Below are 26,784 nucleotides of genomic sequence, written 5' to 3' on the forward strand. Positions count from 1 at the left end.
AGAGAACCGCTTTACCCCTTGAAAAAAAAAGGGGTGGCATGAGGTGAAGGTAACACAGTTCTGGGATGCTACTGCCAAGAACAGAATCTTGCCTTTAAAGTTCTTTTGTTGCTTGACAATCCTAAACATTTGGACAGCGTTCATCTTAACATAACAGTGCATTTCCTGCCACCTAACACAACATCACTGATTCAACCGCTCAACCAAGGTGTGACCTACATCCAAGGTGTTTTTTTTTACGACAAACTATCTCTCAGATGCTGCAAGCAACAGGCGATTTTGAAAATCCCGGGAGTTTACCGACAGTGAAGGAATGTGGAAGTCGGAACACTTGGCGCAAATGGCGATGGACATGGAGCCAATTTTAGAACAGAGTCAGCGTTTCAGTCATTCTCTGCAGTCAAGTCAAATCAAGTCACTTTTATTGTCATTTTGACCATAATTGCTGGTACAGTACATAGTAAAAATGAGACAACGTTTTTCAGGACCATGGTGTTACATGACACAGTACAAAAACTAGACTGAACTACGTTAAAAAAAAAGAGAAAGCTACACTAGACTACAGACCTACACAGGACTGCATAAAGTGCACAAAAACAGTGCAGGCATTACAATAAATAATAAACAGGACAATAGGGCAAGATGTCAGTCCAGGCTCTGGGTATTGAGGAGTCTGATAGCTTGGGGGAAGAAACTGCTACATAGTCTGATTGTGAGAGCCCGAATGCTTCGGAGCCTTTTCCCAGACGGCAGGAGGGAGAAGAGATTGTATGAGGGGTGCATGGGGTCCTTCATAATGCTGTTTGCTTTGCGATTGCAGCATGTAGTGTAATCAACCCTTCTTCACTACAAGCAAATTTATGCTGAAAAACAAAATGCTGCCAAGCAAACAACCCTCACCACTTACTTCAAACTGGTGCCATCTCCTGCTGCCGGGAGTTCTGTGAATCTTCCTTCACCCCTTGCTGTGCTTGATGATCCTGACGACCCACAACACCCACCTCATCCATGTAAAGCTTCCTGACACCACAACAACCACCCATCTCCCAGAGCAAACACACCTGCCACTGTTGGTGAGTACTGTACACCCTAATATGTTAACCTTCTATGATTTATTACCCTGAATATTACCTTAACTCGATGAAATGTAATACGAATGTTGCCTTGTGGTACTGCTTTTGTGTCGTATTGGTATGAAAATGTGAATAAATTACAGATAAAACATATTTAGGAAGCCCTCTAGAACGCATCCCTATTTTCTCCATTTAAATAATTATTCACATTATGCATTTTATACTATGCGTTGACTACAAGGAACTTATCCCCCGCATATAACGAGGATAGGATGTACTGTGAAATAATCAAGTCCAACAGTATTTTTGTTTATCATTTCATTAAGGGTCGAATGATTTGCTCAGGCCCTTCCTACCACATTATACAATCCCAACTGTAGGACCAAGTAAATAAAATACATGCAAACTTATAAGTTAGTTGAACTATTGAGCTATGAAAAACAGGGAAGGACACAAATGAGACAAAGAAGATTCTGTTGAAGGCATGTGCAGCCAGAGGTGATTTTAAAAAAAGCAGATGCACAAATTGTGACCTTTTGGTGCACTGCACCAGTTTCAGTGGAGCTAAGAAACAATGGGCAGATCCATTGGTGAGACTTGTATGTAGGCCTCCAACCAGAAAAGCATAAATATCAGAAAATTAGTAAAGCATACAACAAAGTTAATACAGGATCATTGGAATCTTTAATCTGCATAAGTTGGTCAAATTTAGTTAGCAGCAATATTGTGGAGAATGAATGTATAACAATGTAAAAGTATACATTAAAAGTATGTGAGAAATCAAACAGGGAACAGACTATTTTAGATTCAGTGTTGTGTAATGAAAGGATTAATTGATCTGGTAATTAAAGTGGCCTTCAGGGAGTAACAGGGTAGGATGGGGATCCACATTTTAAAAAAAAGGTATGACAGTATACTACGTTTCAATACATTAGCAAATAAATAATATAACCTACTTAGGGGAAAACAGGAAGAGATCTAGCTATGGCCATCAATTAATACTAGATCAAAGAAAAAGGTTTGCAATGTTGTCAATAAAAACAGTAAACCTGACAGCTGTAAAAGTCTCAGAATTCAGAGGGTCAAGAAATGGCTAAAGAATGAAAATGTAGAATACAAAACAGAACATAAAGCTTCTGCAGGTATCAAAATGTAAATAATTAGCTGCAGTTCCTTATTGATTGTGACAAGGATAATTATATTGGGGAACAAAAGGAAAATGAGTCAGAAAAATAAAACAAATACTGTATTTTGTATCAATCTTCACCAAAGACTCAGAGACACTTTAAAAAGTCGTGGAAAATACAGGAGAATGGATAAATGAGATAAAAGAAATTAGCATTAGGGAATAAAAGACTTAACAGGTACAGTAGCCGATAGAACCCCTAGACCTGATGATACCCATCCTAAACTGTGAAGGAAGTGGTTAAGGAGGTGGACATTTTGCATAATTCTCTAGTATCTGGAAAGGTGGCAGAGAAAATAGAGAACTTTTGATCAGCTTCTCTGACATTAATATTTGGAAAAATGCTTGTATGTAACTAGGTTGAGAAACTACTTGTGGACAATTTCTCCTCCAACTTTAAAGCCTTCAGCATGTATGCCACCAAGGCCAGAAGCTTTGGTGGCCTTTAGTCTTTGTTATCTGCCAAACTTGAAGGGTTGGTTCATTGACAAGAGCATTCCTGACAAATCTGACTACTGCTCTGCAGAACACCCACAAACCTGACCTTGAGTTTCCAGTTGTATATCACACTGTTCTCCAAGCTGCTTTTACTCTTGAAATTCTGTCAGCATTTAGCCTCTGAAACTAGTTCCAACAAAGTCTAATAAAACTGCTTCTTTTGATGAGGCACTGTGCAGCATCTGGACTTAATACTGAACTAAGCAATTTTAGACCATTTGCAGTTCTAGCCTTGCTACTTTATTTCCAGCATCCATTAATTACCTCTTCTTATTTTTGTTGACAATGTCACAAATTTAGTTAACATCTCTTATTTATATACTCCTTCCTGCTCTTCTTCACTCAGCTCTGCTATCACTTTTTAGAATTTCATTTCTGCTGCATCTCTCTGACACAGACTTTCCCTTTCGTTCTCCTGTTTTCTCCCCACCTTAAAGCTTGTTTTACTTCTAACTTGTCCCAATTGAAATGGAATGTCATCAATATGAATGTTAACCATACTTTTTGAAAGATGCTGCTTCACCTGCTGAATAATCCCTGTAACATTTGGTTTTACATGTGAATTCAAGAGTTGGCCTGAAACAGCCTTGGATGTACTGAAAACAAATTATACGCTTTGAATTACCAGCAAGTTGTCACCCTTTGGATTCATCATTTGTTTTCTATTTTCCAAATCCTTTTCTGGGCTTCATCTTTAAGCCTCCTTACCCAACTTCCAGCTGAATATATGGCAATTTGAGTCGTTTAAAGCTGAAGCTTGTGACAACAAATTTATAGCATATACACATTGAGGATGCAGCTGGAAATGCTATGCACATCACCACTAAAAATTGTAACCGTAAGCTCAGGGAAAATAGGGAACTGCATGTGTACACATTCCTCTATTTACCTCTTTCTCATCCTTCATTTCTGTTCACTTTCCTGCCTTCCTTACTTCTATATCTTTCCATTACATGTGCCTATCAAAGAGACATGCTTGGGTGCCTGGACCAGCCTGAGCAGATATCTTGCTGACATTAAATGCAATTAAAATTTTATTACAAGCATCATTTGCTGTGAGATTCATTGAATTAACCTGACCTCTTCCAGATTTTACTCTTGGATGAGATAACCACATGCACATGAACTTGAGTGATTCCTGAATAAATCTCACACTATGAAGGACAGTGATTTTGAGGTTGGGCAGGAAGGAAATTGTCCAGTATCCTGATACAAAGAAGTGGAAGGTGTTTGCCTTCTGAAATGAATATCTGATTAGTTAAAGATTTAAAGAGAAAAGACTACCTTTATTTGTCACATGTACATCAAAGCATACAATGAATGAGTTGTTTGCGTCAGGACTGAGCTGGGCAGCCCACAGATGTTGCCACGTTTTCCAGGGCCAATATAGCATTCTCATAACAGTACGTCTTTGGAATGTGGGAAGAAACTACAGCACCAGAAGAAGACCCATCCAGTCACAGGGAGAATGTACAAAGTCCTTAAAGACAGCAGTGGGAATAAGACCATACTTGGAGCATTGTGAGCAGTTCTGGGCCCCATATAGAAACATGGAAAACCTACAGCACAATACAAGCCCTTCAGCCCACAAAGTTGTGCCAAACATGTCCCCATCTTAGAAATTACTAGACTTCTCCATAGCGCACTATTTTTCTAAGCTCCATGTACCCATCTAGAAGTCTCTTAAAAGATCCTATCACATCCGTCTCCATCACTGTTGCTGGCAGCCATTCCACACACTCACCACTCTGAGTAAAATAAACTTACCCCTGACATCTCCTCTGTACCTACTCCCCAGCACCTTAAACCTGTGTCCTCTGGTGGCAACCATTTCAGCCCTGGGAAAAAGCCTCTGACTATCCACACGATCAATGCCTCTTATCATCTTATACATCTCTATCAGGTCACCTCTCATCCTCCGTCACTTCAAGGAGAAAAGGTCGAGTTCATTCAACCTATTCTCATAAGACATGCACCCCAATCCAGGCAGCATCCTTGTATATCTCCTCTGCACCCTTTCTATGGCTTCCACATCCTTCCTTCAGTGAGGCAACCAGAACTGAGCACAGTACTCCAAGTGGGGTCTGACCAGGGTCCTATATATAGCTGCAACACTACCTTTCGGCTCCCAAATTCAATTCCACGATTAATGAAGGCCAATACACCGTATGGCTTCTTAACCACAGTGTCAACCTGCGCAGCTGCTTTGAGCATCCTATGGACTCAGACCCCAAGATCCCTCTGATCCTCCACACTGCCAAGAGTGGATTAATACTATATTCTGCCATCATATTTGACCTACCAAAATGAACCACCTCACACTTACCTAGGTTGAATTCCATCTGCCACTTCTCAGCCCAGCTTTGCATCTATCGATATCCCGCTGTAACCTCTGACAGCCCTCCACACTATCCACAACACATCCAACCTTCGTGTCATCAGCAAACTTACTAACCCAAACCTCCACTTCCTCATCTAGATCATTTATAAAAATAATGATGAGCAAGGGCCCCAGAACAGATCCCTGAGACATACCACTGGTCACTGACCTCCATGCAGAATATGATCCGTCTACAACCATTCTTTGCCTTCTGTGGGCAAGCCAGTTCTGGATCCACAAAGCAATGTCCCCTTGGATCCCATGCCTCCTTATTTTCTCAATAAGCCTTGCATGGGGTACTTTATCAAATGCCTTGCTGAGATTCAGATACACTACATCTACAGCTCTTCCTTCATCAATGTGTTTAGTCACATCCTCAAAAAAATCAATCAGGCTCAAAAGGCATGACCTGCCCTTGACAAAACCATGCTAACTATTCCTAATCATATTATGCCTCTCCAAATGTTCATAAATCCTGCCTCTCAGGATCTTCTCCATCAACTCACCAACCACTGAAGTAAGACTCACTGGTATATAATTTCCTGGGCTGTCGCTATTCCTTTCCTTGAATAAAAGAACAACATCTGCAACCCTCCAATCCTCTGGAACCTCTCCCACCCCCATTGATGATGCAAAGATCGTCGCCAGAGGCTCAGTAATCTCCTCCCTCGCCTCCCACAGTAGCCTGGGGTACATCTCATTCGGTCCCGGTGACTTATCCAAAAGCTTTCCAAAAGCTCCAGCACATCCTCTTTCTTAATATCTACATGCTCAAGCTTTTCAGTCTGCTGCAAGTCAGCACTACAATCACCAAGATCCTTTGCCATAGCGAATACTTAAGTATTCATTAAGTACCTCTGCTATTTCATCCAGTTCCATACACACTTCCCCACTGTCACAATTGATAGGTCCTATTCTTTCACGTCTTATCCACTTGCTCTTCACATACTTGTAGAATCCCTTGGGGTTTTCCTTAATCCTGCCCGCCAAGGCCTTCTCATGGCCCCTTCTGGCTCTCTTAATTTTCTTTTTCAGCTCCTTCTTGGTAGCCTTATAATCTTCCAGATCCCCAACATTACCTAGCTCTCTGAACCTTTTGTAAGCTTTTCTTTTCTTCTTGACTAGATATCTTAGAAAGAATGGGCTGGCATTGGAAAGGGTTCAGAGAAGGTTTACGAGAATTATCTTGGGAATGAAATGTTAATGTACGAGAATCATTTGATGGCTCCCAGTCTGTACTCGCTGGATTTGAGAAGAATGAGGGAGGATCTTAAAGAAACCTACTGAACATTGAAAGGCCCAGATAAGAGGGAATGTGAAGATGTTTCCAATAGTAGGGGAGTTCAGAATAGGACACAGCCCTAGAATAGAAAAACACCCCTTTAGAACAGAGATGACGATGATTTATTTTGTCACAGGATGGTAAATCTGTGGAATTCATTGGGTATATTTAATGTGGAGGTTGATATAGGTTCAGAATTCCCTGAAAATATCTGAAAAAAAATTTACCAGCAAGATGGTGAAGGCACAGCAATTCTCCAAGCTAAGAATTGAACTAAGAGTAGGATTTCTACTGACTAATTTGGTTTGAAGCAGGTCATAGAATTGATTAAGTTGACAGCAGAATATTTTAAACAAAAAAAATCAAGATATCAAAATTTAAAACTGAGATTTCTGTATACGTTAAGATGACAGTAGTGGTCAACTTACAAGACTGGCAATCTAGGATGTCTGCACTAATAATAGATACAAAAGCATACCTGATCAAGGCAGATGTGGAAGTTACATTCAGTTAATTATAAGGAAGTAAAACAGATTAGACACTGGTAATGGTAACCACAAAACTATAATATTGCCATAAAGATGTATTTGGTGTCCTTAAGTGGAAGAAATTTGCCTGGTTTGTCCTGAGTGCAGCCTCAGACCTGCTGATGTGATTGATTAAGTTGAGCCCTTTGAAAGAGCCCAACTAGCCACTCAGTTTATTAGCAATAAAGAATGAGCAATAAATGCTGGCTTTGCTTGGGATGCCCAGAAATCAAGAATGAACAAAGGGAAAACTGCTTCCTGTTATTGTGATCTTGGAGTTTACATTACCCTCTGAGCAACCTGGCAGCTTCCCATCTGACACAATGGAAAATTCTGCTACCATAGGCATGTGATCTTTGTTACCACTTTTGGATGCATGGCACTATAAAATAAATTTTATCCTGCCTGACAGATTTGCATCTTTGCCAATCAGAACTATATTATTCCAAGGGGAATAAAGCTGTTATTAGTACCTTTGGTATGGTGGCTGGAAGATTATATCACAGACATTATATAACAGTCTGTGACACGCATAAAGAAGCAATGGTATTCAAGTTACATTGCATATTAGTTTTCAGACTATTAGTACATTCAAAATGAATGAATTGTGTTTTTAATTAAAGTCTACAGCTTAATTTTATATAGGTTAATATGTCCTTTAGAACTGTAGACCAAAAGGAAGTATGTCACTTGCATAAATTCCAAAAACATGAAAAACTTCTGATCACTTAACATATCATTATGGAATTTAATGAGAATTTTTGTAGCAATACAAAAAATACTATAGACGCTCAATTGACCTTGCCACCAATGAAGCCAGAGCTAATGATGCTAGTCTAAATAACAATTAATCTTTGAATGATCTCAATTAGTCCTTATAGTCTTAAATGGACACAATCTACATTCTGGCAGCAGAAGAATTCATTGCCTTCTGCGTGCTGTAATGTTCCTGCCTTAATGAAATAGCAATCATGAGCAAGAAGAATCAGTTATATTTGTTACATACACCTTAGCCAATAAATCCACTCCAGATTATTAGTGCAATCTCTCTTCTCATATATCTGTGCACTTCAAAAAAAAATAATGTTTTAATGTTTCCAGTAGATTGACCTTAATGCTAACGTACACAGAATACAAAATAAGACCATCAAGGAAATTGCATGATAAAAGCACTTTATATATACAGCTTTATGATACTCACAGGACACAGACTGCAATCAAAGTTTTATAGCACTTCCGCTGTAATCAATACAGTCTCAACTCCTAAACTGGATACACCTTAATTTCTATTGTGGTAATTGTCATCAGTGAAAAGGCAACTGTTTGATTTGCATTTTATGGTATAAAATTTAACTTAATTTTTGGTCATTTTTATTTTACTGTCTGAAAGATAATGGATATCAAAATGTTTAAGCAAGCTTTTGCATTTAAGAAATCACAACCACTTCAGAAAATATGTATGGCATGCATCTATGAGCTTGACCATATCTCACAATTTTCAGAATAAAGTAGAACAAATACACTGTGATGTGCATAGGATTTAATCTTCAAGGCCAGAATATCTTCATTTGTCAAGAAAGACTAAAGGTGCATATGGTACTCAAGGTACATCTCAAGAAAGCCTTGCAAAATTGCAGCAAACATACGTAGTCTTTTAGTTCTTTTCTTTGAAATAAAGGCAAATACACTATTTTCTCTTCTTATTACTTACTATATGTTAACCATCTGTAATTCATGTACACAGAACCCTGCAAATTTAAATATTTAATAATTGCTATTTCATCCCATCAAAGGCAGTGTTTACACTTATCCACATACAACACCAATCTTTCTGCTCAGTTAACTAACCCAAACCCTTTGCAGCCTCTGTACCCTTCTCACAATTATCATGCTTCATCATTAGCAACTTAGGTATATCATTAGACCACTTCATTTTAGCTATTGATAGATATTAAATAATATACACCAACTCTGGTACTTGCAGCATTCCATTTAAAATTAAACAAGTTTTAATTAGTATTCTAGTGTTTTGAAATGTTAATAGATGGTGTATAGAACTAGTGAAAGGAATGTATGGTGTATTTATTTATACAACGTTAATGAGTACATTAGGAACTCACAACTGCAGCACACATGAATGGGAGGGTTTTTATATACACAAGAGCTTATTACCTGCCAGAGTGCTGGCTTTAATTGATGTAACTTTGCTACAGAATGAAAAAGAAAAAATGTCCCCATGTGCATTGGACTAATTACAAGGACCATTACTATTGATTTTTAGAGAAAAATAACTACTGCTACATCATATTTCAATACTGGAAACCATTGCTTGAAATTCCCAGACTTAAAATATGTAACTGGAGCCAAGTAAATAACATTGTACAAGTGAAAAATGTATTCACAGAGCAGCACCAGACCCAGAGGCAGTTGCAATGCATAATTTTCATAAGAATGCTTCTTTGCAACTGCATTAAAATATTACATTTATGGTACATTAATGGATAATTTCAAACAGAGTGAATAAAGAGCTTTAATTATTTGAGACTACATCTCTAGGATACAATACTTACATTTTTTATTGCTCTGTACACAGCCCTGAAAGCTGGCTGCTTTTCATCATGGTAGACTCCTCGATTTCCATGAAGAACAAAGATTCCTTCATCCTCTGCTGCTTTGCAGTTGCTGCCATACATGCAGTGGTCTGGACGATAATTCCATTGACATGGAAAAATAAAGAGGCTTTCTGCAATATGATAAACACTAAATTAACACAATGTAAATGATTCTCCACACTGGTCATTACTATTTTTAAAATAAATCAGATTTTAAAAAATACAATATTCCAAAATATTTTTTCACTACACATCAAAAATAGAAACATTCTTACAGTAGATATTGTATCATTCAACAGGCTACACCTTTTGAAATTAAAATGACATTGACAATTCTCAAATTAAACTGCATTTCCAACAAGTTATTTAAAGTATTAATGAAGAAGGCTGCAACCAAGAAAGGGAAACATTATACTTACCTGGGTTATAATAGAAAATAATATTGAGTAAATCTTGGTCTCCCCAAGTAATATTGAGCTTGTACTTCTTGAAAAGAGGTAGAAGCAAATCTTCCCATTTGAGTCGTACAGTTGTCATATCATTCTACACAAAAGAAAGAAAAAAAACTAATCTAAACTGTTTCCCTGGATAAACAACTGAAAGTAACAGACAAGTGGATATGCTTTCAAAGAAATTATTTCAGAGGTAAGTGCTTAACTTTTGGTAAGATGACAGTGCGCTCAGACACAGTGGCTTCTACAGGGTCAACCAAAGGTGTTACAGTTATTCCCGGGTTACGAACGAGTTCCATTCCCGAGTCCATCTTTAATTCAGATTTGTACGTAAGTCGGAACAAGTACATCCGGTATTATTTAGCGTCAGTTAGTCAAACGTTGACTTATTATATAGTATATATTTTACCTTTCTATGCATATAAAACACTTAAGAAACATATGTATTCCAATAATTAAACCACTGCGTTGCTTAGTAATAATTGTAGTTTTCATTGGGGCAGGACCTTTCACATGCTCCATTATTCTCACTTTATCCTTTAAAATCGTTCCAATCGTTGACTGACTGTAGCCTAACGCTTTTCCAATTTCCAAACTCTATTACTTCCACTTTATTTTCAATCATGATCGCTTCCCATCAACGAAACAGAAACACTGTGGGCGGCGGGTCCCGAGCTCCACCAGGTCCTAAGGACCACCACACTGAGATTGGTTTAATGGGACAACTGGGGGTTGTGCTGGGTATTTGATCCTCCACAATATTCCGCGTGGAAATTTAAACTGGAGGTGGCGGTGTTTTTTTTTACAAGGTCGAGTTGCGAGCTTGACATCAACCCGGCACGGATGGAGAGTGTGCTCGGAAGTGGTCTGTCACTGGATAGAACTTGGGAACCTCCATTCTCGAGTATGTCGCTGATCTCACTGCACCACCAGCCGACTGGAAAGGTGGGGGCGAGGTCAGGGTAAATTTTGCTAAGAAAAATTTAAGCCAAATACAATGTTACACACTCAACACAATGTCAACGGCAACGACTTAAAATGGCGGACAGCATCATGATCCGACTTGAAATGGTGGATGGCGTTCTCGTTCCTCCATTCATAAGTACAAGTTGTTTGTAAGTTGGGACCATGGAAACTCGGGGCCTACCTGTATTGTCTTTTTTAAATGTATTTTTTGATTGAAAGGCCCTGCTGGGCAATTAAGGTACTGCAGGTTGAGAGTTTCTTGCGGGCAGAGAAGCTGAAGGAGCTGGACTTGCTGCAGACCATGATGCTACCTGCAAAAACGAGGTGTTGGTGCATAGTCCAATAGCAAGTGATCATCTTAATTGCATTTCTTGTGATCGTGAGACTGTGTTGGACGTTGGTAGTGTGGAAGGCTGCAAGTCTAATTAATTGGTTTATCGGCAAACGGTTGGAGGAGTCATATTGAGGACTAGGACTCAAACCGTGGTGTCACCTGTTTGCAGCCGCCTAGGGAGAGGAACTGGTGTTGGGCGTACCACTGGAGTGTCAATGGTAGCGTGGCACGGTGTTTATGCTGAGGTTGGTGCTGCCTCCCCAGTGTTCATTTGGTAGAAGACAAGGTGGATTGTGTTTGACTGCAGACTACTGCAAAAGGGACTCAAGATTTTTCTGTGTGACTGTATTTTACTGTTATCTTATATGTGCTTGCTATCTTCTACGTGCTATATGTGCCTTGTGCTGTGTATGACTGTTGGTACTGTGTTTTGCACCTTGGCACATTCATGAGTACAGGCTGTATTCATGAGTAATCATGTATGGTTGAATGACAATTAAACTTGAACTTGAAAATGCCCATGTTAAACACACAACTAAACCATTCAATAATCAAGCTCTTAGCACCAATTAACAGTTATCTATTTCATAACACAGCAAGAAAATTTCTACTGGAGATTCTGTGCTGACTTGATATTAAACCTTGATTATTTTGATGGGGAAGAAATGCAGCTTTTCATCATCAAACACACCATACATTGGTCCAAATGCTTGCAGCACATTTTACACCCAATTTATACTAGCTTGTGAACATCAAAGACAACCACAAATGGGCATGTTTCAGACCTGAAACTGTCAGAATAAATTTGCTAAATTCTTTGTTTCGGACAGTTCCACTCATGCAATTCCACTCAAGGATAGATCTACAAAGAGAAAAGAATCCCTAAAGCAATTCCACTCATGGATAAATTTACAAAGAGAAACTCCCTTCCACTATTCTGTACCATATCCTATTTTTCCCCCTTCTGCATGTGCGTTAACCCAATTTATTCCAATTGTACAATTTCTGTTTTTTTGAATTGCCATCACAACTTACATAATTTCTGCTCTCGATTACTAAGCATCTCCCTAATTCCCTTGTGATTATCGGGCATTCATTTCCTCAGGGACCCCAATCATGTCACATCTCACCCTATCTTTTCTAGAGAAAAGCGTCCTTTAGCTTCTTTTGTGATTTTATTGCTCATACAGAACACCATCAATCTAGGATGCTGTGTAAATAAAACAATTACACGCTCTATTTTTTCATTTCCTCGTACCAGTTAGATAAGCATCTACTATGGCATACACAAACATACGAGCTATTCATTTGTGAATAAAATTGCCTTTTGGTATTTAATTGGGCAATTTTAGGCTGCTGACCAATTAGGTAAAAAACAGTTTAAAATTCAAAGAATTTTTAAAAATTGGTAGACAGAGGAAACATTCAAGTAGGCAGTTTCTGAACACGAGCCACATAGATTTAAATCTGCCTCCTCTTATTATGTCATGCAGTCCTCTATCCTACATATCATAACAGTGGTACAGAAACAAATGTTAAACACCAAAACTGATTACTGTAATAGATTTTAAATGTGTCTTTTATATTTCACAAGATGCAAGAAATGCCCTCTTGATTTCTCATAACAGGAGCTGCACGGGCGTCATATTAAGTGCAGTCACAAATACAGCCAACTGTTTTAGACTATTACTTCAAGTTCATAGTAAGTAACAAAAATAATTTCCAATTGAAGTGCTGCACTGTTCAGTCAAAGGAAGGCTTTGAGAAACTAAAGATTGATATTAATATTAAGAGAGCGACAAAACGGATACTTAGAGCCCAGAGTAAATGCAATTCTGGTTTCTGTAATACAATTGTTTTTGATACAGTGGAACAAATATTCACTTGATTAATTCCTGAAGAGAAGTGGTTGACCTAATGACGAGAGACCGAGTAAGATGGAACTCTTAACAGTTTCAAATACGAGAGGCAATTTTACCAAAACTTGGGTTTCTGAAAAGGGGATCGAGAGAACTGTCAATCAATGGCTTCCTCTGTCTAGAAAATATGGGACCTAGGCTAGACTATAGTCCAGAGAGGACTTCATTCATTTAAACAGCTATGAATCCCATACTTGGAGACCCATCATTGCTATAGTACTAAAAGCACAATCTATTAATAATGTTAAAGTCAAAACTATGGAAATTGGGCAGAATACAGAAGACACAGGATCAGGCATGATCTTACTGAATGTCAGAACATGCTTAAACTAACCATATGGTCTACCTCACTTCAATATATTTCTAAAAAACAGAATTTCTATCCTTAGTCTGTAATGTTGCAATCACTATAAAAGAAAAAATGTTATACTGTTGTGAAGTTACAATTGCATTTAACAAATCAGGGACAATAGTTATTTTTACGGTTACACTTCAAACTGGTTCATGTCACTCAAAAGCCCTGGGTTTAGATACTTCTCCAATTCCAACAGCAGGTGGAATTGATCGAGTCTAAGCTTTGATATTGAAAGGAATATAAAACATGACAAATTCACCATGCAATTCTTTAGAATAACTAACTGTTCAGTTTTGCTGATTATTCCATTCAAGGGGGCATCTAAAATTACCAAACTAAATGCCAAATCCACTTTGCAAACAAAAATACAGATAAAACTGACAACTATGATTGTTTTTGATGTATAATATTTTGTAAATAAAAAGTGCATGTTATTGCAATTAATTTGATAAATTCATGGGCATGCAAAAAATATCCATTAAAAGAATCCCAATACTCAATACAGATTTCATTACTAAGTGATAAATGAACTCCTAATTTTGGATAGCAGGCCAAAGTCTGCATTGTGCAGAGTAAAAATCTAACTCAACAATAAATGCCTCTTTCAGTGCTGTAGGTAGTTTTTCCCCATAAAAAGCAATCATTTTATCTCATTTGAAAATATTTTCATTGGAAAACAAACCAATATGAAACTGGGAGTTTCTGATTCGTTTTTTCCCCCCATGTTATTCAAAAGCAAACACTTTAAGATGACAGCCCAATATCGCCATCCTCTGGTCAAAGCACTTACTAATATTCAGTCCCACAGAATGTATTCCAAGATTTTAGATTCCTGCTATTAAGCCTATAAGATGCCTTTTTTAAAAACAGCTTGTGGTCGAGCCCACTAGAATATAGGTAATTCTAGATTTGGTGTTGTGCAATAAACTAGGTTTGGTTACAGAGCTCAAGGTAAAGAAACCCTTAGGAGGCAATGATCATACTATGATATTATTCACCCTGCAGCTTGAGAAGGAGAAGCTAAAATCAGATGCACTGGTAACACAGTAGAGTAAAGGTAACTACGTAGTCATGACAGGGGAGCTGGCCAAAGCTAAATGGAAGCTAAACCCTAACAGGGATGATGATAGAGCAGCACTGGCTGTAGTTTCCGGGAGTAATTCACACTAGTGTTGGGTTAGCTAACACTATTACAGCACCAGCAACACAAGTTCAGTTTCACTGCTGTCTTAAGGAGTCTGTAAGTTCTCCCTGTGGTTCTCCACCAGGTGCTCCAGTTTCCTCCTAAATTCCAAAGGCCTATGCATGGGTTGATAGGTTAATTGATCACATGTGTATTAAGTGGATTGCACAGGCTGTTGTCCAGAAGATCCTGTTACCATGCTATATCACTAAATTCAAGATTCAACATTATTTGTCATTTTCAGTACACAAATGTACAGGAGAACAAAATAATTATCTGATGCAGCATATAAAAACACATTAAGATAAACAATAATAAAAAACAATAAATATAAATGCAAAAGATGACTAATATATAGTACATAGATTGACTGTGTGTAGGGAAAATGATGGTAGGCACAGGTGTGTCTGTACATAAAGTGATTGACAAGAAATGGTAAAGTAGTAGTGGATGGGTTAGTTCATGGGTGGAGGTGTTGATCAACCTTACTGCTTGGAGTAAGTAACTGTTTTTGAGGGTGGACCAACCGTGCCTTTCAAGGGAGTCAAAGGCAGCATAAAAGCAATAGAGAGGGTGTACAATTAGCAAATATTAATGTTAAGTCTGAGGATTGAGAAGCTTCTAAAACCAACAGAAGGCAACCAAAAAAGCCATAAGGAGAGAAAAGATGAAATATGAAGGAAGGCTAACCAATAAATTAAAAGAGAATACCAAAAGTTTTTTTGAAATTTATAAAATAAGAGAGACAAGAGTAGATATCCGATTGCTGGAAAAAGACACTGTAGAAATAATGTACGACAAAAAGATGACAGATGAACTTAATTATTTTGTATCAGTTTTCACCATGGAAGACATTAGCAGTATGTTAGAAATCTGAATGTCAGGTGGCAGAAGTGAGCGTTGTTGCTATTACTAAGGAGAAGGATGAAAGATCTGAAGGTAGATAAATCATCTGGACCAGATGGACTACATTCCAGCGTTCTGAAAAACATTGCTGAAGAGATTGTGCAGGCATTGTGGACTTCAGGGTAGGATGAGGAAACTCAAACCAATCCTCAGAGGGATCAGAAGTGGATCAGATTTAGGTTGTCACCTAAAACACTCGAAAACTTCTACAGATGTAGAGAGCATTCTGACAGGCTGTATCACTGTATGGTATGGGCAGGTGAGGCAACTGCACAGGATCAAAAGAATCTACAGAAAGTTGGGTACCAGCCTCCATAGGATCCAAGACATTTTCAAGGAGTGGTGCCTTGGTGTTCATCATTAAGGACCCCCATCACCCAGGACATGCCCTCTTCTCACTGTTACCGTAAGGAAGGAGATCAGAAGCCTGAAGTCACATGCTCAGCGATTCAGGATCAGTTTCTTCCCCCCTGCCATCCGATTCCTAAATGGACATTGAACCATGAACACTACCTCTTTATTGCGAGTAGCTTTAGAGCCCCGTATCTAAGAAAGGTTGTGCAGGCCTTGGTTAGGATCCAGAGAAGGTTTACAAATGACTGTTCTAGGCCTAAACTCACTAAAGTTTAGAAGAACGAGGGGGGTTATTGAAACCTACCAAGTATCCTGTCTGGAAACAGTGTATATGGAGAGGATGTTTCCAATAGCGGAGGATTCTTGAACCAAAGGGCATACTTTCAGAAAAGAAGGACGTCCCTATAGAACGGAGATGAGGAGGAATTTCTTTATCCGGGGGTGGTGAGCCTGTGCAAGTCACTGCCACAGAAAGCTGCGAAGGCCAAGTCATTGAGTATATTTAAAGCAGAGGTTTATACGTTCTGTTTAGTAAGAACTTCAACGGTTAAGAGGAGAAGGCAAAAGAATAGGGTTGAGAAAGAAAATAAATCAGCCACAATTGAACAGCAGAACAGACTCAATGGATCACATGTCCTAATTCTGCTCCTATGTGTAATGGTCTCATGTTCTCATTAACTGAGAAAATTTCTTCTGTGGCACGATTCTCTAATTTGACCATACTCTGATGCTATCATCAACTATTATTTTAAAAGGTCTGCTCTTGAATAATTATAGTGATATCAGCAACCTGAGTTGAAAGGATCAGGAAAAATAATCAAGGGCATTGACAATATAATTCAGGTTTACATATCTTGAGCACTATTCAGTGATTGCTGTGGGAAAGTGGCAGAATGTGAATATTGGGAGAAAATAGGAATGGCTTTAGCCATGATAATTCCACTGTCAGATATATTCTGCACTCTTCCTACAACCACACGAAAATCACAATTGTAAAAAATATTAAAAAGATATTTCAAAATAATGATTCTTATAGTATAATGGAGCCAGCAATTAGGTTCACAAAAATCATATATAGGTTCTGACAATTGATTTTTATATTTGTGTCATTTTCATTCAGTTACACTTAAGCCTTACACAATATATTTTTTCAATTCATTCATAATAACCAACTCAATACTACAATTATTAAGCAATAAACGACAATGGATTAGCAGTAGTTTAACAGATCTCCGGCTGCACCAGAATTAACTCAGAAGATATCAAATTGCATTCATTTGCTTCCCATATCCGTTAAAGCATAAAGACAGATCAAGTACAAGATGCAATCATTTTACACAATGATTCTAGATGCACTTACTTTAAAATATTTTTTTCGAATTCGGGTCATATTCATCATCATTACTCCAGAGTTGATTCCAGTTTTTCCATAATATGGATGCCTGGCAAAACGGTTGTACCAGCCAATTCGTGGTTCCTCATGTTCTGGTGCCATTGCAGCAATCTGAGTTTGATTGAAATCTTCAAAAAATGCCCATATGTCATCCATAGGACGCAGAAAAAGGACATCAGTATCTACATAGAGCAAGGAATCTACATCCTTCAGGATCAACTTTAAAAAAAACAAGAACACATCAGAAAGAACCATTAAGCAGGTAAGATGGATGTTGTTGAATCAGCACAGTGTGGATCTATACAGGAAAAACAATGCTCAAGATATTTCTATAGACCACGCTGTGGAGTCAGCTTTCCAGATCCTAGTGTTACAAGTAAAAAGCAAAATATTACATTTTTAAATAAATTATATCCCAAGCAATTTTTCATAAATAACTGGAATTCTTTTGTTTAGAAATGGAGACACCTCTTTTCCCCTTATTAGGGAGAAAGAGAGCCTGTGGTATGTCGAATTACCAAGTGAACGAGTAGTCTTTGGGATTCTGCAAGTCTGTGTCTTTACTGATGCTTTGCTGCATGCTTGAGTGCCGATGCTTTTTTTTTGCTGGTGGGTTGGGGGAGATCGTTGCTTTGCTGCTGCTTACACGTGGGAAGGGGGAGCTGGGGGGAGTTTGGGGGTTCTAACATTTAACTATCATTCATTCATTGGGGTACTCTTGTTTTTTTTGGATGGTTGCAAAGAAAAGGAATTTCAGGATGTATATTGTTTACATTTCTCTGACATTAAGTGTACCTTTGAACCTTCTTTTACATGTTAATGCCCTTGCATTCATAAGCAATGTACATCTAATTGTCTGCCACTTATTAGTCTAGCTCAGAAATTAATCAAATCTTGACTATAGGGCAAACTCAACCTTTCACACATCTAGCCACTACTTAGGTTAAACCAACACTCCTATTTAGAAAAAATGCAAAAATATTTAGAACTAACATATTTTATGTGGTGCTGCTCCATCCTCCTCCTTCCTATGCACCAAGCTTCACAACTACTGGTGTGAAACAAAGTGTTTTTGTGTGCTAGCTAAACAGAAACTTTTCAATACATCTCAGTATAAATGACAATCATCAACCAGTCTGTGTAATGGACAATTCATTTAAAAAATTCTGACTCTGCTTGCCAATTCTACAACTCACAATTTCAATGTAATCATAAAATACTAAAAACACTTACAGGGGCTAGGAACATTTGGGATTACAAATGCAATTACATCAAAGATTTGAGTGTTTACAAGTCTTCCCTATATCATGAAAGAGTTCTGTTCCTAAGAACTGTTCGTAAGCCAAACAATTTGCAAGTTGGAAATGTGGCCACGAACTTGTCTCAAAGATAGAAAGTTGAGGTTCCAACTTTCATCTCTAAAGCTCAACACAGTGATACAATCATGAAGGCAGCACACCATCAGCTCTATTTGATTAGGAATTTGTGGAGGTAAAAAGTATGTAATAAAACAAGAACAAAAGGTATGTAAAAGGTACGTAACCAAAGACTTTTGAAAATTTCTATAGATGCATGGAGAGCATTCTGACGAGCTGCATCTCTGCCTGGTAATGCTCAGAACTGGAAGAAGCTGCGAGGATTGAAGATGCAGGTAGTTACAACACAGGCATAATCCTCTCTGCCACTGAGGACATCTTGAAGAGGTCATGTCTCAAGAAGACAGCATTATCATTAAAGACCCTCGACATCTGAGACATGCCCTCTTCACATTACTTCCATCGGGGAGCCTGAAGGCCCACACTCAGTGCTTTAGGAACAGCTTCTGCTCCACCACTGTAGACTTCTGTACAGTCCATGAACATTATGTCCTTACTCAACCTTTTGCACTAATTTATTTTTGAAATTTATGGCAATTTTTATGTCTTGCACTATACTGCTGCCGCAAGACAACAAATTTTACAACACGACAGTGATAATAAACGTGATTCTAAACCTCAAAAATCTAGGATGAAACTCAAATAAGGCATTGCCATATTGTTGGAACTGCTACATGCCATCTTCCAAAAAGGAAAAGTGACAATTATGCTGCCTGGAGGTGGATAAAAAAATTACATGGCATTATTTTAATGACAGAGGATTATCTGGAGTCCCAATCAATATTATTCCCAACAAAAAAAAAAGGATCTTCTCATGATCAGATTTGTGGTCTGGGAGCAACAGGAGCAAATTGATTGATGGGTTTCCTGCATTATATACTAGATTGAATTTCTAAAATACAACGCTACAAGGTATTTTGGTCCCAATATCACTATAAAAGGGAAATTTTTTAAAATTATTAAATAGAGAGGCAAGTCATTTTGAATTACAGAACTGCTGTGATTGATCACAAAATAAAACAAATGTTCAAAATGGACAACCATCTCTTTTGGGACAGTCTCTCGGGGGCATGGGGGGGGGGGGGGGGGGGGGAGTCATTTGCTGTGGGCTTAAGATGGATGACAAGACCAACGGGAAACTTGAAGACTCAGACACTGGTTGCATTTGATTTGGGTAAATAATTCCAAAAATAGCGCACAACTTCTGTCATTTATACTCAGCTTCTGTGTATCCTAGCAAAGTGATTCAAAGTTGTCAATTACATCCTCAATGCTCTTAGTCCATTTGAGCAGTCACAGATCATGAATATACGTCAATAAGGACCTTACAAATCTTCCAAGAATGTTTTGAGATAATTCTTGAATCTAAAACATCAACTGTTTACCCCACTCCATAGATGCTGCCTGACTTACTGAGTTCCTCCAGCAATGTGTGTGTGCGCTCAAGATTTCCAGCATCTGCAGAATTTCATATTTATTTTTTTCCATTCTCACTATTCACCTGAAAACCTCTGACCATGAAGGAATTCAAGGAAACATGATTGTTTCAGGAGTCAAGTGTTGGGCATGGAAATAAGGTGACCAGCCCACTGGAACTGAAGGAATAGGAATATAGTCTTATTGCAGGAAATGTTGACCTAAACAAGAACTTTAGTTTGCTTATTCTACCTCTCATTAGCAGCCATTGTCTCAGATCACAAAGGAAGTCAGAGATCATTGATACCCATTAAGCCATGAACTCTGTGCTGGGTTTGGGGCTTTGACCATCAAATACATGATTCCTGAGACGGACAAAGTCTGTGCTGGCACAATGAAGGTGATAGTGGATTTCATCATCGATGTCAGCCTTTCTTGAACTGCTGCTTTCAAGATATGGAAAGTGATTCAGTTTCTGCGGTTTTATGGAGGACTTTTAGATTGAGACATAGCAAAGTGTGAAAAAAAAAGCCCTCCCTATGGGTACTCTGCCTCTGCTTTTGATCTCCTCTCAGTAAAGTGGAGATTTGAATGCTTGGGCTGTAGCTGATCCAAACAACACTGAATAATCTGCATTTCATAATTAGAGAACTGCTCTACCTACATTCTCTCCCCCCACAATCTGATCTTTAAGTCAAAAAGTTCTCTGTAGACTGCTGTCTGCAGATCCCTCTGAAGCTAACCCTAACCAACACTCACTCCCATATTCCTCTTAAATATTTCTTACGGGTAAGAAGAGTCGCTGTGAAGCACAAGGTTTGAAGAGTTTCTTCCATATTGCTGCAGTATCAGCTGGAAATGTAATTGGATAGATCGTGTGAGTGAACTTCTGATGAAATTCCTTCTTCCAGTTTTCCAGCTGCATGTAAAACAGAAAGATTATCAAAAGGACTTTCTACAAGTTGTCTTCTGCTGACAAATGGTACAACGAAAATGGCATAATTGGGACCACAATGCACTGGGACAATTTCTCCAGCCAATTTCATGACCTTTTTCATATTAATAGGGTACAAGATAAAATCTAATTTTTTTTTCATTCCAGTACTTACAAAAGATACCAGAGCCATTGTCAACTTCAAGCATAAAGAAAGTGCCAAAAGTAAGTCTAAATACTGTCAACCCCTACATTATGACTAATTGGGTAATGAAAAAAAAATAATCGCAAATCACCACCCAGAAATTTGAGATAGGGAATAAAAATCACTCTCACAAAATTTATGCAAAAAAATAAAAGTAAAATAATAACATTTTTTTTAATTCTCAGTTCTAGATGCATGCACAAATGATCAAATGATGCAGTTTATCTTTTTCTTCTTAGAGCAAAATACCCTCTTCTCCATACATAGGGACTGCCAGCGCACAAAATGCACTGGCATTTTAAACAAGAAATAAGGTAAATTTATTAGATTTTTAAAAAATACCATGCAAAATTCATAATTCCATATCACTTACTGATTTTGATGCACTTGTATAGAAATGGTGTAAATATCAAAGCAGGTACTTACTGAGCTATTGAATTTATCATGGAGTTCATCCTCCGCAAATATGTGGAAATAAAGTGGTTTTTGACTAAATATAACAGCAGATTTTAGCATAGTTAGTGTTTCTTCCAGTCTCTCGCCACAAGCTACCACTGCCAGATGCATCCTCTCTGAAGAATTTTCTGATGAGCCTGTAGACTTCAATCTTCCTATTTCATATCTGTAAAATTAATTACACTAAAATGTTAAAATGTATTTTGGACATGAGTTAGTGTTTTCCAACCAAAAGTCAAAATAATTTTAAATCCATGACTAATGTATCTACTGATAAAAAGTGTGATTTCCTTATACAATGATGAGAAATATGCTTCCAAATCTCATTTAAAAAATGTTTTCCCATTGGGCAAGAAAATGCTGCATTGGCTGTCCAATCTACTGTAGAATCCATCCAATTTTATTAATAAAAATTCAGACAGATTTCAGGAGGACCATAATATTATTGGTCAAATGGTAAAGGTGAGAAAAACACCCTCAATACGCTTTAAAATTAAATCATAACTGTAGATCCTTGAGGAAATTTCACAAAGACAAGACCAAGCTCAGGATTGAACTCAAGGCTCTGGTGCTATAATATCAGTGTACATGTTCCGCCTCTCTTTACACTTCATATCAAATGAGCTGCAAATCTCAATGTCTTGTTCAATCTCGACTCCAAATTAGATTTAAGGGTGCATTGTTTTAGCAGTACTATTAATCATTAATTTTAACAAATTTCCAGAATGTAACACCTGGTAAAGATTTTACTGCTAATGTTGTAGGGTCTTTCATGTAATGGTTTTCTGTAGAAGCTGTGTGTTCTGTTGATAGTGTTTGGGTTACCGTTAAAGATAGGAGATGTTTAGGAATGTTGTATCATCCAATCAGGAGGGTGGAACTGGGAGAAGGTTCTGGAGAATGTTGAGGGAGAGGTTTTGTGATGGACACTGAGGTGGGTCAAGGTCTTTTTCAGTGGGAAATGGAGAGAGAAGCAGCTCGATCTGGCAGGATGCAGTATCTGATGGAACCCAAGTGAGGGAGTTCTTCTGGGGATCAGTGAATAGGAGTTAGCGCTATGTGTACATTAGACCCAATGGCTTTTGGAAGATTGAGCTCCAATCTGTGCACATTTGACTGTTTAATTATGATGGGCCCTTTTGTTTTTTTTCTAATAACTGCTTAGTTAAATTAACATTCATAAATATATTTTCTTTATAATTGTATGCAGTGTATAGTCTGTTATTCCCTGCTGAAGGGTGATTGCATGGGGCTGTAAATTACACAATATTCACAGAGATTGGGGTTCACGTAGGCGAGACATCCCAACCTCATGGGTTTGGTGAGACCAAAGTCATATCGACCTTAGATCTCACCGCGGAATCCAGTGGCTGTTAGTGAGGCGCTAATGACGCCCAATTCAAAGGCGCTTCAAGAAAAAAAGTTAACATGCATTTACTTAACACCAGAACAAACTTAGTGTTGTCATGCAAAATTTGACCCATCAGCTTAAAATTGAGTGAAATGGAGTCAATGGATTCCAAGCAGTGTCTGTGATAGGAACATGAGGCAGAAATTTCTACTAAATTTCTTTAGTATTTGTCGGATTGCAATTTCGTATTAAATTTTTGCACAGATGGGGATGGGGTGAAGTGAAAAATCCAATGACTATGACTGGAAATCAGTAAAGGGGCAATGGAAAACCGGATGCTGAAATGTGGAAATGTGCTTTCAGATAAATGTCACCAAGGGTCAGTATTTGTTTGAGAAATAGGAGAGGGCCAAGGACAGATCATTGAAAAAAATGCTAGCAGTTGACAGTGTAGGAGTGTGAAAAAAAAGCTCAGCAGGCAATTTTCTAGCAGCATTGGACAAGTAGCAATTAAATAAGAAAGATGTACCTGCTTGAAGAACTATTAGAAGGAAGGAGGTGTATAATAAATCAAAAGTCACAAATGTCAAGAAGGAAGATATTGTATTAAAAAATACAGTACATATCAGTTTGATCAACATTGTAACTGCTCCCGCTTCAAACTATATACAGACAAGTAAACACTGATCTAAAATTGACCATATTCTTAAAGGCTAAGTGGTATCGTTTTATTGCAAATTTTGAAATCAGTAACTCACTCACTCTGGCAACAATATTCTACAAGAAACAGAATTTGAGCTAACCCTACCCAGTGGGGAATGACTGATATACAAACATCCTCTTGGTAATTAATAAATTTATCTTATTTGGAGAGAAAATAATTCTTAAAAATTATTTTTTAAAGATTATTTGCAGTTTTGATGGTGCTGACTGTGATGGCCAATATGGCCATTGCTAATCTACCCAAGATTCATACAGGGAGAAAAAGAAAAGATTTGTTAAACATTGGTCACAAACCTTGGCTATTAGTTGTATTTGGCAACATACTGTCTACCACACTAATGGAAATCAGTTTCATAAACAATGAGCTAGATATTAAATTTAGCACTTCATAATCTGGTATCTTGGCTCTCCATTAAGTCATTGAAGAACTAAAACCAGTCTTTTATTTCCATGCTGTAGCAGCCTCACCCACCTGAATAAATACCACAAGAGTAAAAGATATTTTTCCCCCATCATATCTATACCATCATCTGGATCAATTTCAAATGGAGATGCAAATACTTTCTAACAGGCACACTTTCACCACTGAATCAAGAACCTGACGAGTACTTCCAATGGATAGTTCAGTGGATTAATAAACCAGCTTTTAAACAACTTTTCCAAATACATAGTTTAATAATGGAGCCTGCAAAATGATGTTGCTAATAATTTATCAATAAGGCTGGATGACATTGACAAATAATGGAATAGATGCCTGGGGAAGAATAACAATAACTTTTATTTTAGATAGCACTTCTAGCATTTCCAGATGCAATTTGTTCTCTATTCCAATTCAGGAAAACATCAAAACCTCCTATACTCATTTCCAGTTAAATATTCACTGGATATCACAGCAAAATTCAGCCTCTCGATTCCTCTAGAGATCTCTGATTAAGGCTTTAGCAGGGATCATTGATTAATTTATAAATGAATAATAAATAAATTTCAGCTTTCAAAGTTCCATATTGTACATAAACTTCTTGTGATTAAAGACTAGATGTAGATTAGTCAGCTCACACACACACCCACACCAAAACTGGCAAAAAGTTTGAATTTTCTAGCTTTTTAATGGTATAGAAGCATAAACCATCAGAAATACGATGCAGAAGAAACTCTCTTTAAGATGAGCACCAGCTCGTTTCATTGAATTGCTAAGCAGAGAAGTGAATTTAAACCAGCTGACTATGAATATGACTGCCTTCTAAAATAATTATCAGCACAAACTGCAATTTATTCATAGTATTGCAGAGAGTAACCTTATGGTACCATTCCTGGGAAAGATATTTAATCCAAGGAAAAATTATTGAACTCTCTGCCTTTACAGATGCTGCCTCATCCATTAAGCATTTTCTGTATTTATTTCAGGCTTCTAGCATCTCTGGTACTTTGCATTTAGACTTATTATTTTAAACTCAAAGATAAAATTAAATCTATACTGTCTTTGAGATTACCAGGTGAAAACAGAAGTCAAATGACTTGGTCTATTAATTGAACAATACCATGCTTACATGTTGAATTTTTAAAAAATTTTTCAACAGTCAGTATAAATATTTCCTTAATAACACACAAGAACACATTGCTTGTGTTGCACTAGATTATTATGTTTGACTATTGGCATTCATCTTTGAAGTTAGTAGCTGTCTAAAATTAAGTGCAAATGTAATGACCTCTTCTCTGAATTGCATGGACTAATGAAGTGGGATCCTTTGGAGATATATCTAATTCCAGATACTACCATGACTACATCTTATAAATCATATTTTGGCTACGACTTTTAAAGCAATTGTTAAAAAGGCAGCTAATTCCACAAAGGATATTAAATGAAGTTCAGCTTTTAGTATGTTATTTTCCATAGTTAAACCTCTAAAATGGACAGAATAAGACTAAAACTCTTATGCAGATGTGGAACCAGTAACACAAATGTGAGAGCATCTGCTACTGTTCAGATACAAATCCCAACATTAGAGTTTATTGCCTGCAGAGCAACCCAAAGTATTTGACAAGCACCTTTTCCTATGGAAGATGACCTGCTGCAGACTACAGAGCATCAGAAAGCAGGTCAAACTGTAACAGTACAAAAATACTATAACTTCTGCTAATATGTTTGTATCTAACAAAATACATCAGAAAGAGGGTCTGGCAAGATTAATTTAAATGGCATATAATGAATAAATTAAATACCCCATATCCTTTGCTATTTTTGGTTTGTCTTCTCATTTATTCTTTAGCAATTTCTATTTAATCCTTTTTTTCAAAAATAACTTCTTTGCACTAGAAACGATGACTTCAGGAGTGAGTGAGGACACATCCCTTTTTATTTTGAAATTATATACTATTCCTCAGTACAACTATTACAAATAAACTTTAACAAATACACACACAAAATGCTGGAGGAACTCAGCAGCCCAGGCAGCATCTATGGAAAAGAGTCCAGTCAACATTCCAGGCCAAGACACTTCATCACGACCCTTCTTCATTGAGTTCTGATGAAGGGTCTCAGCATGAAAGGCTGACTACTCTTTTCCATAGAAGCTGCCTGGCCTGTTGAGTTCCTCCTGCATTTTGTGTGTGTTGCTTGGATTTCCAGCATCTGCAGATTTTCTCTTGTTTGTGATTAACAAATACAGTCTAAATTTAAGCTCCACGAACAACCCGTTTTTTAAAAAAATCATAATGGAGCTAGTGCATGGATGCAAAGTACAAGACATTTCATTCATCTTTAACCCCAGATATGCAGAATGGATGGTTAGTACAAGGCAGAATTACCAGAAAGCAAATGTATTCATAGATGGTGTTTTTTTTTAAACTTAGTGCTGATCTTGTTGAAGACAAGTCTGTGGAATTATGATTGCAAAAACAAGGAG

General features: G+C 37.6%; 1 protein-coding gene across 3 annotated transcripts in view; it reads right to left on the bottom strand.

The window, feature by feature from the left end:
• The window catches only part of LOC132398430 (glucoside xylosyltransferase 1-like), a 54,279-nt gene that overhangs the window by 1,750 nt on the left and 25,745 nt on the right, over window positions 1–26,784 (bottom strand). For all 3 annotated transcript variants that reach the window (XM_059977849.1, XM_059977850.1, XM_059977847.1), the window contains 5 exons: window positions 21,778–21,973; window positions 21,000–21,131; window positions 17,388–17,639; window positions 9,978–10,101; window positions 9,517–9,689 (listed from right to left, as the gene is read on the bottom strand). In XM_059977849.1, the coding sequence (XP_059833832.1) occupies window positions 9,517–9,689; window positions 9,978–10,101; window positions 17,388–17,639; window positions 21,000–21,131; window positions 21,778–21,973 (877 nt within the window). The remainder of the gene's footprint in view (window positions 1–9,516; window positions 9,690–9,977; window positions 10,102–17,387; window positions 17,640–20,999; window positions 21,132–21,777; window positions 21,974–26,784) is intronic.

Source organism: Hypanus sabinus, chromosome 8, assembly GCF_030144855.1.
Source record: "Hypanus sabinus isolate sHypSab1 chromosome 8, sHypSab1.hap1, whole genome shotgun sequence".
In the NCBI taxonomy this organism is placed as follows: domain Eukaryota; kingdom Metazoa; phylum Chordata; class Chondrichthyes; order Myliobatiformes; family Dasyatidae; genus Hypanus; species Hypanus sabinus.